Source organism: Puma concolor, chromosome E4, assembly GCF_028749965.1.
Source record: "Puma concolor isolate L17-30 chromosome E4, mPumCon1.1.hap2, whole genome shotgun sequence".
NCBI lineage: Eukaryota > Metazoa > Chordata > Mammalia > Carnivora > Felidae > Puma > Puma concolor.
In genome coordinates, this window is record NC_141683.1 from 3,475,456 (window position 1) to 3,490,226 (window position 14,771).

The 14,771-nt window shown below is 48.2% G+C and overlaps 1 protein-coding gene across 1 annotated transcript; it reads left to right on the forward strand.

Annotated features, from left to right (window-relative positions):
- The first annotated feature begins 6,805 nt into the window (after positions 1 to 6,805).
- Positions 6,806 to 10,374, forward strand: LOC112851749 (T-cell surface glycoprotein CD1b-like). The gene is made up of 6 exons (XM_025915225.2): positions 6,806 to 6,961; positions 7,210 to 7,476; positions 8,060 to 8,338; positions 8,545 to 8,823; positions 9,065 to 9,158; positions 10,072 to 10,374. Exons 1-6 carry the CDS (start codon positions 6,901 to 6,903, stop codon positions 10,088 to 10,090), a joined length of 999 nt encoding a protein of 332 aa, XP_025771010.1. The 5' UTR covers positions 6,806 to 6,900; the 3' UTR covers positions 10,091 to 10,374.
- Positions 10,375 to 14,771: the final 4,397 nt, after the last annotated feature.

The window sequence follows — 14,771 nt, forward strand, 5'->3', positions numbered from 1 at the left end:
AAGCAGCTTGCAAATCTGCCCTGGCCTCTACTTTTTCTGTGCAAAGCTTCGTGTCTGGCCAGGGATAAGCAGAGAACTGGCCCGCTATGCTCTCTCCTTAGTATGTGCGCAACGTTCCACACTTCCAGGAATACATGACAGCTCATCAGGCCCCACCATGGCTGACTCATTTCCCTGATATCTGTTAAATTTTGGCCGCTCTATTCTTTGCCTTAACGGGTATTGCAGCCCTAGGCAGCAGTCTTGTTGACCTTTGATTTTTGCCACCCATTGTTATTATTTTCTACAACCTCCCTCGGCATGAGGCCTCTCTGCAGAGCTCCAGGGTGGGTACACCCTTCCGGTGACAGCAAAACCGTAGGTCCTTGGCTTCCAGAATCACCAAGCCAGGGGAGGGATGGGAGCAGCCTGGCGTCAGTCACTCTGTTGTTCTTGCTGAGGGTAAGGTAGCTCTGGAGTAAGTACTTCTCAATCTATTGTATATCTCTGGTCATTTTCCAGAATTCTGAAATTGCTTATTTAGAAAATCATGTCCTTTGTTATCACCGATAGTTAGGGAAAGAACGTGCTGAGCCCCTTACCCAGCCACTCTGGACACCTTGCTCCCTGTGAACATTTTGTAATATTATAAATCAAACAAGCAAGAGTTTCCATTCCTAACCACTGAAAGCAAAATGCAACACTACTCGTAACCACTTGTCAAGATGGTGACAAGCCGTAAGTCTGGAACTATTTCAAGCTCCTTTAAAGCAGAACAGTTTACTTATCTACAGGGGATCTACCCCAGGGTCAGAAAAAAATATTTACCTTGTTTCTGGTAATCATATTGTTCATGATGGTGTTGGTATTGTCCTAAGACCATCTTGCGTGTGTGGTCTAATGGGATGTAGCATAGAGTGGGGTGGGTGAGGACGTATTTGTGTTGGTTCATCGGCGGCCAGTTTTTCCTCATGGGAGAAGAAGTTGCTGTGAGTTAAAGGAATAAAACTCTGTGGTTCTGGACTTGAAAAGAAATTTATACAAATGTGAACTCATTATGGTATTCTTTTTTTTTTTTTTTTCCACGTATCAATCTTTTAATGTCGAGACATAAGAAAATGACCAACCAGAAAACAGCTTTCCGTTGGCCTAGTGGAGATCATTCGTTACAAGTAGCCATTCTGGCAAACTGCACAGCTGGGCGTGAAGTCAGGGCAGCCCCTGCTCCATTGTCACCTCCAGGCTGAGCCCCCCTACCTCCCGTAGAATCAGAGCATGCGGTGAGCGAAGCCAAACTTCTCGGGCCTCCTCTTTGCCTCTTCCTTCTGAACCAAGAGGGGAGAGAATAACCAGCAAAGGTTGTGTTGTTATCCAGAGGGGAGGATGTGAGAACGTCACTGTCAGCGTCCTTTATACCTGGGGGCTCGGCGCCCACAGGACGATTTTAAGAGGCCCCCGTGTAGACATGTGATTGGCTCCCAGAACGGACATTTTGGTCTGAACCGTGAGGGTTGCAGCAGACACAGAGTGGGCAGATGGTAGGGAGAGGCCAGGAAGCGAGTGTCACAAATGTTATGTCTTCAAAGAAATAAGGCATGTGCTGCTGTCCCCAACTGCCATCAGGAAAGGAGTGGCTCAAACCAGGGTCTTTGCAAAAATATAGTCTGTGTGCGGAGACCCCCTTTCAGCAAAAGGTGAAGGTCCTAGAATGGAATGCTGGAAGAACTTTTATTAATCCTCTGGGTTAAAATGACAGTTAAAGTCACTTGGGGAAAGAGAGAAACACCAACTACACCTCCCTTCAAGCTTTAGTGGCCGACAGGAATCCAGGCTCTGAAGTCACAAACACCTTTTATTTTTCAAGATTATGAGCGAGAGCGGCAGCTGGTCAAGCGTGTTCTTGCAGGAAGGCCAGGAGCAGGGAACGTGAGGGGTGCTCCCTGTGAGCGGTTTATGGGGAGAGCGGCGGTCCAGCCCCACGGCCCCCACGCAGGGACAGTCGTCCTCAGGGCCAGGGGTGGGGGTGCTGGGCGGGGATGCTGTGTTCCACAGAAAATGGTATGAAGGGACGGTTAAAATGTAAAGTTTAAGTGCGGCATTTGGAAACAACATTGTTATTAAAATTTTAGGAGATTACAACCTGGAAGGATTGAGAAATTCTAAAGAAACTAAGCAAAAGCAAACAAAAAAGAAGGCGGAAGATGTCAAAGGCATGAGAGCTCTTTGTGGGTGCTGACCAGCTCACTTTGCGATTAGAGATAATAAGTCGTATATTATAAAATTTGATAATCAGGGGCACCTGGGTGGCTCAGTCCGTCAAGCATCCGACTTCGGCTCAAGTCACGATCTCACGGTTTGTGGGTTCGAGCCCTACATCAGGCTCTGTGCTGGTGGCTCGGAGCTTGGAGCCTGCTTCGGATTCTGGGTCTCCCTCTCTCTCTTCCCCTCCCCCACTTGTGCTCCCTCCCTCCCTCTCTCTCTCTCTAAAATAAATAAACACTTAAAAAATTTTAAAATAACATTAAAAATAAAAATAAGGGGCGCCTGGGTGGCTCAGTCGGTTAAGCGTCCAACTTCAGCTCAGGTCATGATCTCACAGTCCGTGAGTTTGAGCCCCGCGTCAGGCTCTGGGCTGATGGCTCAGAGCCTGGAGCCTGCTTCCGGTTCTGTGTCTCCCTCTCTCTTTGCCCCTCCCCCGTTCATGCTGTGTCTCTCTCTGTCTCAAAAATAAATAAACGTTAAAATAAAAATAAAAATAAAAATGCATTAGTTTTTACTTCTGGTAGAGTATCTATCTATGTAAAATTTCAGCCCTCTCGTATCGCCGGTGGGAATGCAAAGTGGCACTGCCTCTGTGGAAAATGGTTTGGCATTTCCCCAAAAAGCTAAGCGTAGAATTAACCATATGACGAGACCTTCCACTTCTAGGTATATCCCCATAAAACCTAAAGACAGATGTTCAGATAAATGTACGCAAAAGTTCATGGCAGCACTATTCGCAATAATGAAGAGTGAATAGGGAGAAACAGCCCAAATACCCATCGGTGAGTAAATGACTGCACAAAATGTGGTAGTTACATAGAATGGAACATCATTCAGCCATAAAAAGGAATGAAAAATAACACAGCGTGGATGTGCCTCAAAAACATGATGCTTGGGGGAAAAGAAACCAGGTTGCGTAATTCTGTTCATATGAAATACAACAGTAAGTCCACAGAGACCGAAAGAGGATTATGAACTAATAGGGGATTGGCCTGGGGGAAGGGTGGGGGTAGGTGACCGCATAATGGCTGTGGGATAGTCCCTTGGGTAATATAAATTTTGGGCAAGTTGTTCGAGCTGGTGGTTGCACAACATTGTAATGTACTAAATTCCACTGAGCTGGCTTGTTTTATATTGTGTTTCACCTCAACAGCAAAACAGATAAGCAATTAGATAATCCGAAATTTTGGAGTCTAAGTATGAGATGTTCCACTGGAAAAGAATGGAAGGAAAGATGGAAAATCTTTGGAGAAAAAAAAAAAAGGCTACAAGGTAATAACAAATAGAATAATAGACGTTTCCTTTTCAACAGTAGATGTGGGAAAACAGTAAATTAGAATTTGACACTAGAATTTGAAATCCAGACCTACTGGGACCTCTGTCTGCTCTATAGATAGAAGCATTGTACGGACCCCAACATATGCACTCATAAAAGATAGACAACAGCAAAAAGCAAAGTAAACCTACAGGAACAAAGGTGTTTAAAAAAAAAAAATTGAATCCCCAAAACATACAGTTTGGATTCAAAGACCAATAAGTCAAAAATGCAGTGGGTTTTCCAATCAGTCTGTCTCAGAAGTTTAAATCTCTCAAGAGGGACACGTGGGTGGCTCAGTCAGTTAAGCGTCCAACTTAGGCTCAGGTCATGATCTTGAGGTTCCTGAGTTCGAGCTCCTCTCGTTGGGCTCTGTGCTGAAAGCTCGGAGCCTGGAGCCTGCTTCGGATTCTGTGTCTCCCTCCCTCTCTGCCCCTCCCTGATCGCTCTCTCTCTCTCTGTCTCAAAAATAAACAGTAAAAAAAAATTAAAATGCTAAAAAAAAAAAAAGAAGTTTCAACCTCTCTGTGTCCCAGTACTGGGGAGGCAGGTACATTTCACTGGAAATTGCCCCTTCCAGCTCAAATTTGAGGTTCTTTGTGGCCCTTAAGAACCTGTGTGTTCTGGGCAAAGTTCAGCCAGCCAAGGTTCCTGAGCTAAAAGGAAGTCTGTGAACTCACTTCCAAGTTTGGGATAAGGTGGGCTGGGGGACGAGAGTCTGGATGCTAAACAGGTACCGCAGAGCTAAAAAAGGTGCGAACGGCAGGTGCCCCGTGAATACTCGCCGGATAAATGAACAAGTAGGGCAAGACGCCTGCCGTTTTTGGATCTGTTGTTAACTTTTATCCCTTGGTTAAAATCGCAAAGTTTGAAAGAAAGCAATACAGCTACAGGCCGCTCACTTGCCTGCTTCCTCTGCCCGGCTTCGGGCCCGCAGGTACCGTGACCTTGGCTGGGGCTGCGGGACGCGGGCGGCGCTGGGCCTCAGGCGGCTGCTGGAGGCCAGCTCGCTGGGCCGCCGCCTGCATTTAGGTGGAGGGGCCCCGACTGGCTCCGGACATCTCACGTTTGCCGCCGAGGTGTTTGTGCTCTTTGCTTTTGGGGTGGAACTTGAGGATCTTTGTTGTATTTCTTGTTGTTGGGATCTTGGAGGAATCAGGGATGTTTTCACCCGTTAATCCTGCTCTCTCTCCTCTTTACCAGCAAAGGCAGGACCCTGTCTTCTGAGTCTTCTTGGTTGGAGTCATCTGGGTGTCCGAAGATTTGTGTCCACTCAGGCTTCTGTCTTGGAGGCGCGGGACATTTGGGAGAGGGGACTTTACGGCCGGAGGGTGGATTAATGTGGCAGGGTGCCTCCTCACGGCCGCCAACCTCCCGTCCCAGTGGGTGCGGTCGCGCCTTCGGTGGGGTTTGCATCTGAGCAGGGGTGGTGGTGGCGGCGACCTTGACGGTGGACGAGAGGGCACGAGAGCACCTGTCAGGTGTCTGACCCGGAAACGGAGGCTGCCGTTCCCAGTCTCTCTTTGAGTCCACGCAGGACGCCGTGGGCCAGCATCCCGATCGGCCCACACTGCTCGGCCAGCGTCCCCTCCGAGGCCAGCTCCACCGGCTGTCGGTGCTGCCACATCACTCTCAGCAGGATGTTTGTTGTGTGGGAGAATTAATCTACTCACTGGGCTCACCCACCTACTAAGTTCTTACCCTTTGGGCCGGTCAGCGAGTCAACGCCACATCCCGCAGATGGAATCTTGGGTGTTCTCCCTCAAACTCAAGGCTCATGAAGAAATAAAAAACCAACCATGTTAATGGCAGGAGGTGTCAAGTCTCTGCTGTCGTCTGGCTGTCACCCAAACGGTGACTTCCATACTTCACAATTTGGACTTTGCAGTCAGGCTCAGATAAAGGCCACTCTTCGAGGCGGGAGCCACTGATTTCCAGGCGTAGAGATGGTGACAGTCCTCATTTTGGACTTGCTTATCGACAGCCATAAGATCGGTGCGCGAAAGCCCCTCGTGCTTGGAAATTCTACCACCCCGTTTCTGCTAGATGATACGTGGATCTATGCCAGTGGGTCACGCTTTCCTGATTGGAGGAAATCCAAGAATTATCGTAACGGGCAACATGTTGACGAGCGCCCATATATTTCCCTCTGTGGATGCTCAATGTACTGTTGCGATGTGCCGAGAGCATTCGCAGAGAAGACAGGGGATGACAACTCAGGACCCAGAACTTGGAACTTTTGGTGAAAAGTGACAAGCTCCTTGCTTACCTAGGAATCGTTTATTTGCTGTCGGAAAGGCCAAAAGGTAGAGTGAGGCTGTGAGATGCTGCGAGAGGAGAAGGACGCTCTCTGGCCCGTGACCCTCCTACAAAAATCTGTCTCTGAGACTGAAGCTACACACAGGAGACTCCCCAGGTTCTCCTGGGCTCGAGAAGATTTGTTACTCTATTTTTTTTCGCTAAATAATTTTTTTAAATATAATTTCTTGTCAAGTTGGTTTCCATGCAGAAGCTTTGTTACTCTATTTTTTTAACTAAATAATTTTTTGAAAATATAACTTCTTGTCAAGTTGGTTTCCATGCAGAAGATTTGTTACTCTAAACTCCAAAGCCTGAGCGCCACCGAAAAGAAGGTCATATGCCAGTAGAAAGTGTCATCTTTACCCGTGAAAAATGGCTGTGGCATAAGACGAATTTGTTTGGATTCTTAAACGGCAGTATTTATCATACTTGATTCTGGGATTTGGGTTTGTGGCACTACAGCCCGGGTGGGGTTTTCAATGCTTTACCTTGTTGTAAATGACTGTCAATATATACAGCACCCCAGAAATGAGAATGTGGGTGAGAGGGTCCAGAAAAGGGGGGTGAGATGAGCCACAGGAACCACTGAGGACGCCGGGAGCAGTGACAGAATTGCAGAGCAGGGAGGCGGGACAAGGTCCAGCGGGGCATTTAAACCCAAAGCATCCTTCTAGATTCAGGCGAGCCGGAGGAGTTGTCCACCACTTCCCCCTTATTTAATGCCGTGGAAGGACCTGCGTGGGGAGGTGAAATGGCCCTTCAGAACCACATGGGGGTGGGGGTCTTCCGAGGTAGGAAGCAGAAAGGGAACTGGCCCCCGGGGGGCCAAGGAGACAAGAAACCAGACGTCAGATGGGCTGGGGTGAAAACAAGCGGTGAGTGGGAGGCCCGGGGCTGCGGGAGGGGCGGCCCTCCTCTGCTGGGCAGCCTGGACCAGGAAGAGATCTGCCAGCTGGGAGACAGAGGAAGTCACCTCTGAGCGAAACTGCTGAGCCAGAGCCAGAAGAGCGGCTCTGAGAGGCAGCAGCTGGGTCCCCGGGGAGATGCTGCTTCTGTGGCTCCTGTGGCTTGTGGTCCTCTGCCCGGGGGGCGGCGGTGAGGCAGGTGGGCGACTGGCCAGCACCAGGAGGGGCTGTGGATAAAGCCCCGGAGGGTCGGGTGATCCTAGCACCACTGCTCCCCCCATCCGGAGGTGGGGTGGGCGCCCAAGGCCTTGGGGGCAAAGGTCTCGGGCTCTGTGTCGCTCCTCAGACTCTGGGTTCCTTTTCTCCGGATCTTTCCAAGTTTCATTCTTTCGTTGTCCCCGGCTTCTCCCTTTCTGCTCACTTTTCTTAACCTTCCGTCACCCACAGCCTTTCAAGGGCCCACCTCTTACCACGTCATCCAGATCTCGTCCTTTGCCAATAGCAGCTGGGCGCAGAACCAAGGCTCAGGATGGCTGGGTGACTTACAGCTCCAAAGCTGGGACAGCGACGCGGGCAGGGCGGTTTTTCTGAAGCCCTGGTCCAAAGGCAACTTCAGTGAGGAGGAGGTGACCAGGCTGGAGGAGGTGTTCCAGGTCTACCTCAACGGGTTCATCCTGGAAGTACAGGACCATGCCCATGAGTTCCAGATGGAATGTGAGTCCGGGGCTCTCGTCGAGGGAGGTTCTCAATGACATGTCTCTCTCCTGTTGTAGGCCACTACTGCCTCTGACCTTGCCCCTCCTTCCCCGGACGATTCCTAGTCCAGCTGCACCCACAAGCTGGACTGGAGTAACCACAGCCTCAGATTCCACACCCCACAGAGCGTTCACACGCTCTGCTGATGGGTGAAGGTCCCCTTTGCAACATCTCCTGGTTGGTTTGGGTATAACTTGCGTCTCTCACACCCCAAGCAAGAAGCCCCACTTCCCTGCCCTGATGCTTGAGCCATCTTTACCTGCAATCCCTCTCCTCGAGCCTCCTGCCTCCTCCCTGGCACTCTTTCCGTTCACCCTGCCCAGCGGCCCCCCTTTCCCTGTTCACACACACACCATCACAACTGCCTCTCCACCGTTGGTGACACGTGTGCCTCTCCCTGGTCCTAAGCTCTCCGAGGCCCTGGCTCATCCTTTTATGCCTCACACCTTTTGCCCCACCCGAATCGCAAATCCCAGGTTCTTCTCCCGTCTCTCTCTTGGGTGCGGCTTAAAAACCGTTTCTCTGTTTTCCTTCTCTCCAGATCCCTTTGAGATCCAGGGCATAGCAGGCTGTAGTCTGCATTCCGGTGGGGGCACGGTGAGCTTCCTGCGGGGAGCGTTAGGAGGAGTGGACTTTCTGAGCATCAAGAATCACTCCTGTGTGCCTGCCCCGGAGGGTGGAAGCCGGGCACAGCGCATCTGCGCGCTCATCCATCAGTACGCGGGCATCCGGGACATCGCGGGGAAGCTCCTCTTTGAAACCTGCCCTCAGTATCTCCTGGGTGTCCTCGATGTGGGGAAGGCAGAACTGCAGAGACAAGGTTAGTCCTGTCCCCCCCACTGAGGCTTTTCTGTTTCACCTGCCACCATTTCCTTTAAGTTCAGGAGTAGGATGTACCCAAGAGAGGGCTTAATAAATTATTTGGTTTCCAAAGGAGGAGATAGGGCCACCGTCCCAACTTGAGTTTCCAAATCCCTCTAGACTAGAGTCATAATCCGTTGCTCTCCCTGTTCCTTCCTGCCCCAGTGAAGCCCGAGGCCTGGCTGTCCACTGGCCCCAGTCCCGGTCCTGGCCGTCTGCTCCTTGTGTGCCATGTCTCTGGCTTCTACCCAAAGCCAGTGTGGGTGACGTGGATGCGGGGTGAGCAGGAGCAGCCGGGCACCCGGCGCGGCGACGTCCTGCCCCACGCCGACGAGACGTGGTATCTTCGGGTGACCCTGGACGTGGCGGCCGGGGAGGCGGCCGGCCTGTCTTGCCGAGTGAGACACAGCAGTCTAGGAGGCCGGGACGTGGTCCTCCACTGGGGTGAGAAAGAGCTGGTGCCCCGCAGGGCCCGGAGAAGAGGGTCCTCAGGCATAGAGAGAGGCACTGGCCGGGGGTGGGGCTTGATCCATGACCAGGAGGGAGAGGGAAGGAGGGACACGGCGAGGGAGGCATGGAGGGCTTGAGCATCAGGAGCACGTGACCATCAAGTAGGCAAAGGAAGGTCAGGAGAATCAGAGAATGGGTTTTCAAGGGACATCCTGTGTCCTTCCCCCATTTTCAGGAAACCCCGTCTCCATCGGCTTGATATCTTTGGCAATAATAGTGCCCTTGTTCATCCTTTTGACGGTTCCTACATTGTGGTTTTTGAGGCGCCGGTGAGTTTTTACTTTTAGTCTTTCTTTTGTGTGCATCTGTCCGTCCTCCCATTTTACTGATTTACACATTAGCCTCAGTTCTTTTCCACCAGACCCTCCCCTTTCTCTCCAGTCCCATCTCCTTTATGTAAATCCATTGTTTAAGTTGTGGTGAAATGTGCACAACACAAAACCTGCCTTCTCGGGACGCCGGGAGAGGGAGGGTGGTGGTCAGTGGGTTGGCGTCTGACTGCGGCTCAGGTCAGGATCCCACAGGTCTTGGGTTCGAGCCCCGCGTCGGGCTCTGTGCCGACAGCTCGGAGCCTGGAGCCTGCTTCCGATTCTGTGTCTTCCTCTCTCTCTGCCCCTCCCCTACTTGCTCTCTCTCTCTCTCTCTCTCTTAAAAATAAATAAACATTAAGAAAAAAAAATTTTAAAAATCTGCCTTCTTCACCATCTCCAAATGCACAGCTTTGAATGTATGAAGTGTGCTCGCGTTTTTGTGCAAGCAATTTCTAGAGCTCTTTTCACCTTGAAAAATGAAACCTCTACCCAATGAACAAGCCCTTCTCAGCGCCTGCTCCCCAGGCCCGGACAAACACCATTTTGTGCTGTGTCTCTATGAATTTGGTGACTCTGGGGACCTCACCTAAGTGAAGTCATTAGTCGTTGTTCTTTTGTAACTGGCTTCTTTCTCTCAACACAACACCCTCATGGTTCATGCGTGTGGTTGCACGCGTCAGAATTTCCTTCCTCTTCAAGGCTGAGGAATGATGTTCTGGGGCATGAACAGGACACATTCTGTTTGTCATTCATCTGTCGACAGACATGGGGGTTGATGTCACGTTCTGGCTACTGGTGAACAATGTGGCTATGAACATGCGAGTGTGAGTACCTCTCACGTAGAGCTAAGTTTTGGTTGTGTTCTTCATAGGTCGTATCAGAGTATCTGATGGACTCCTCTTCCATTTGGAATAAACGCTCAGAAGCCCAGAAGCTCAAGTTGTCAGCCTGGGAGATGATCGCGTCATATTTCATCAAATAATCCTCTTGGTTGGTCACATCAGAGTTCCCATAGGATGCGAGATAAATCACTATTCATAACTGGCAGACAAATAATAGAAAACCACAAATTTATTATGAGATGGTGTCAATAGTACGATTCACCCTGATCTCCTACGTGTGAGACGTGGCAAAGAATGTGTTTCAGAATAAATGACACATGGTATGCTCCTTACTGGTGACGTCCCTTTGGTTTCCTATTATAAAACTTTTTTTCTGCTTCTGCTAAAATGTTATTTGCCAAAGGAAGCTAACTACAATTATGCTGGGATCATCGTATTTGCAGAGATGCTGAGCATGTTTAACACTGTTTCTCTGTCTCCGCCTGGATGACTTTCTAACCTCGAGGTCCAGCTGGGATGTCTCTTCCTCTAGGAAGCTTTCCTTAGCGGTGGAGTGGAAATGACCCTCCCTTGTCCGGTGTCATGCAGTGACCTACTTCACTCTGTACCCACAACATTGAGTTATTTTTGGTTTTCTTCACCCTTTACTTGTGAGTTCTTTGGGAGAAGGGCTTGCTCCAGACGGATCTCTGGCATGATCTCTTCTGTGCCTACGCATTTGCTCAGTAAGAATGGTCTAAGTGGAGATAACTGCCACGTTGATGGTCTTTTCCCCATGCTTGTCCCCAACCCCTTAGTTAATATTCTAGATTTCCCTCTTTCTAAGATATTTCTCACTGAGCAATCCTCTCATCTGCGCCGAAGCCTTCTAGAGAAAACCCCTTGCTCCCTCGCTGTGACTATAGCCCACTGGCAAAGCTTCATCTGGACAGGATCCTGCTCCTCGATTTTCCAGTGAGAATGATTAGGCAGGATGGGGGGAGGGTAATAGCACAGAGGGGCTGTTAAATATTCATGCAAAACGATCAAGGGGGCTTTTTAAAAATACCTGCGTTGGGGCGCCTGGGTGGCGCAGTCGGTTAAGCGTCCGACTTCAGCCAGGTCACGATCTTGCGGTCCGTGAGTTCGAGCCCCGCGTCGGGCTCTGGGCTGATGGCTCAGAGCCTGGAGCCTGTTTCCGATTCTGTGTCTCCCTCTCTCTCTGCCCCTCGCCCGTTCATGCTCTGTCTCTCTCTGTCCCAAAAATAAATAAACGTTGGAAAAAAAAATAAATAAAAATACCTGTGCTGTCGCAATTTAGTCATATTTCTATTTACTTTTATACTTACTCATTCTTTTGCTTATTCCATAGTTTTCAAGAAACTCCATTAAGAAAAAGATTAAACTCATTTTGATTAAAACAGCAGGAGGAGGGGGAGATTTTGAGGATATTTTTATTTTTCATATTTATTTATTTTTTAAATGTTTATTTTTTCTTGAGAGAGAGAGGGTGAGAGAGAGAGAGCATGAGCAGGGAAGGGGCAGAGAGAGAGGGACAGAGGAGTCAAAGCACAAGCCAGATGCAGGGCTCCAATGCATGAACTGTGAGAGCATGACCTGAGCTGAAGTCAGACACTCAACTGACTGAGCCATCCAGGTGCCCCAAGGATATTTAAAAAAAAAATGTTTATTTATTGATTTATTTTGAGATAGAGGGCGTGAGTGGGGTGGGTGGAGAGGGAGAGAGAGAGAATTCCAAGCAGGCTCTGAGCTGTCAGTGTAGAGAACCACATGAGGCTCGATCTCATGAACTGCAAGATCATGACCTGAGCTGAAATCAAGAGTCAGATGCTCAACAAGTTGGGCCACCCAGGTGCCCCAAGGATGTATGTATATATTTTTAGGACTTTGGGAGGGGAAGTCAGAGCAAGCAGAGACCTTGGCGAAGTGGAAGGTACTAGAAGCAATTCTCCCATATGGAAATATTAGGACAATACAAACTTTAGGATTGAGCAAGGATAGGAAATGGCTGAGGTATATAGCTTTCTCTCCTCTCCTTTAGCACAACTGGTTACTTCTCCAGAATGCATTAAACCTTACCTCACCTTAGAGCAGAAGCACCTTCAGCTATCACCCAGGGCCCTGATGCATGTGTTTTTGGTGTGGACTGTGAATCAGCAGCAGGAATAGTGCCTATGAGCTTGTTAGGCAAAAGAGGTTCTCAGACCCACCCTAAATCTATTGAATCAGCAAAGCCAGGAATGGGAACCAGATTATCTGTATTTTCAACAAGCCTTTCTGGTTATTCTGGTGTATATATTTAAGTTTGAAAAATCCTTCTCTAAAGGTTTCTCAACCTTTGCACTATTGACATTTTGGGCCAGATAATTCTTTGTTATGGAGGGTTGTCCTGTGCACGGTGGGACTTTTAGTACCATCTCTGGCCTCTACTGGGTAGATGCCAGTAAAAAATCCCCAGTTTTAATGACCAAATGCATCTTCAGACATTGCCAAATGACTCCTATGGGGAAAAACTGACTATAGATGAGAACAGAGGTCTAAGATAATGAATACAATTTCATCCCCCCGCTTAGTTAGAATAATTGGCTCATAGTGTGTATGTGACCTAATTTCATCCAATCCAACTGAAGCCTGAGTTTCTGTTTAGTGGTTGAGCGAAGAGGGGCTCTCTCTTTGTCTGGATGGTACGTTGCCTTCAAAGCTCAAGGTTGCAATGGAGTTTTCTTCCCAAAGTTAGGCTGGCCCAGGGTTGAAGTTCACAAATAAAACTGAACAATGAAAACAGGGCCAAAGACCAGATCAGCTGTGCCTGCAGATTGACCTCCCTCTGGGTATGACACGTGTAGGAGAAGACAATGGTCCCGAATGCTGGGTTTACTTCCCAGGACTTCTTTCCTTTCATGGATCATAGTCTTTCCATGCTTCACTGTCTTGAGAGTTCTCAGATGTCTTTAAATAGATTATATTTTTCAAAATCTGTCTTATGAGCTGTTCTTATGAGCAGGGTAATTTTCCCTAAACAATATAACTCATCATTGCCAGTGTTATTCTAGAAGTCAATAAAATTGGTTAAGATTGACCTTGAAAGAACAAAGATTTAGTAATCAGGGAGGCAAATGGAAACTGATTCATGACATGAGCACATTTGGGGGAGGAATTATTGTTTTCTCAAGCTGCAGAGATCATCGTTGATGATGATTGTGATGGTGATGACGATGATGATGATGGTGATGGTGACAGTGATGGTGATGGTGGTGATGGTGATGGCGATGATGATGATGATGGTGTCAGTGACAGTGATGGTGATGGTGACAGTGACGGTGATGGTGGTGATGGTGATGGTGATGATGATGGTCATGATGGTGATGGTGATGATGATAATGGTGATAATGGTGATGATGATGATGATGATGATGGTGATCATGATGATAATGATGATGATGTTGATGTTGATGATGATGGTGATGATGGTGATGGTGGTGATGATGATGGTGATCGTGATGATGGTGATCGTGATGATGATGGTGATGATGGTGATGGTTTTGGTGATGATGATAATGGTGATGGTGATGACAATGATGATGATGGTGATGATGGTGACGGTGGTGATGGTGGTGATGGTGATGATCATGATCACGATCAAGATGGTCCTGATAATTTTTATTGTTTCATGTGTGCTTTTTGCCCCCCACATTCCTCATTTAATCCTTACAATAGCCCCATGAGGGCAGTGATGTAATTGTTCTCATTTCACGTGTGGATGCTGTAATTCACGGAATTGTGCAATTTATTCACGTTACATCCACACAGAGCAAGATGGCCTAATAATTCTCTTATTTCAATTCTTTTTTTTTAATGACTTGGGGAAAAGATGAACTTACAACATGTTTAATGTAGGATTGGAATAAGGATAGAGATGGTTCTAGAGCTTTAATCACTCTCAATTTGGGAAGGTGGTTTACAAGGAAAAGTATGGAAATGGATAACAGAGACAGGAGTGGTCACTGACATGGGTAGGAGAAGAGGTGATAGCAGGTCTTAAAAATCCTACTGAAACCCAGGGTGTCTGGGTGGCTCAGTCAGTCAAGCATCCAACTCTTGGTTTCAGCTCAGGCCATGATCTCATGGCTCGTGAATTTGAGCCCTACTTTGGACTCTGCACTGGCAGCATGGAGTCTGTTTGGGATTGTCTCTCTCTCTCTCTCTGCCCCTCCCCACTCATGCTCTGTCTCTAAAAATAAACAAATAAACATTGAAAAATTCCTGGTGAAATCCAAAGTGCAAAATAAATATGCACAAGGCCCAGAAACATAACAAGTTATGAATAAAATTTTAAATGGGAGAAAAGGGATGCATCTTCCTTCCAGAAGAATTCCAAATTATCTATGTAGATATTTCCTTTCCAGAAGGTGGGGCTTGGTTCCCTGCCCTGGAACGTGGGCTGGACTCACTTCCAATGGACAGAGTGTGGACAGGTAAAAGAGGAACTTTACAGTGGAAAAACCTGGCAGATGACCTTGGTCAAGTGATCAACGTGAACATTACCAGTCACAAGTCATGTTGATAGCACATTCCTCTAAGATCACGTGAAGACAAGGGCATGCCGCCTCTGTGGTAGTCTTCCTTCAAACCCACAAACCCAAACTGGTCACGAGAAAAACATCCAATATTCCCAAAGTGAGGGAAATTCTACAAAATCTGACCAGTACTTTTCAAAATCATCAAAGTC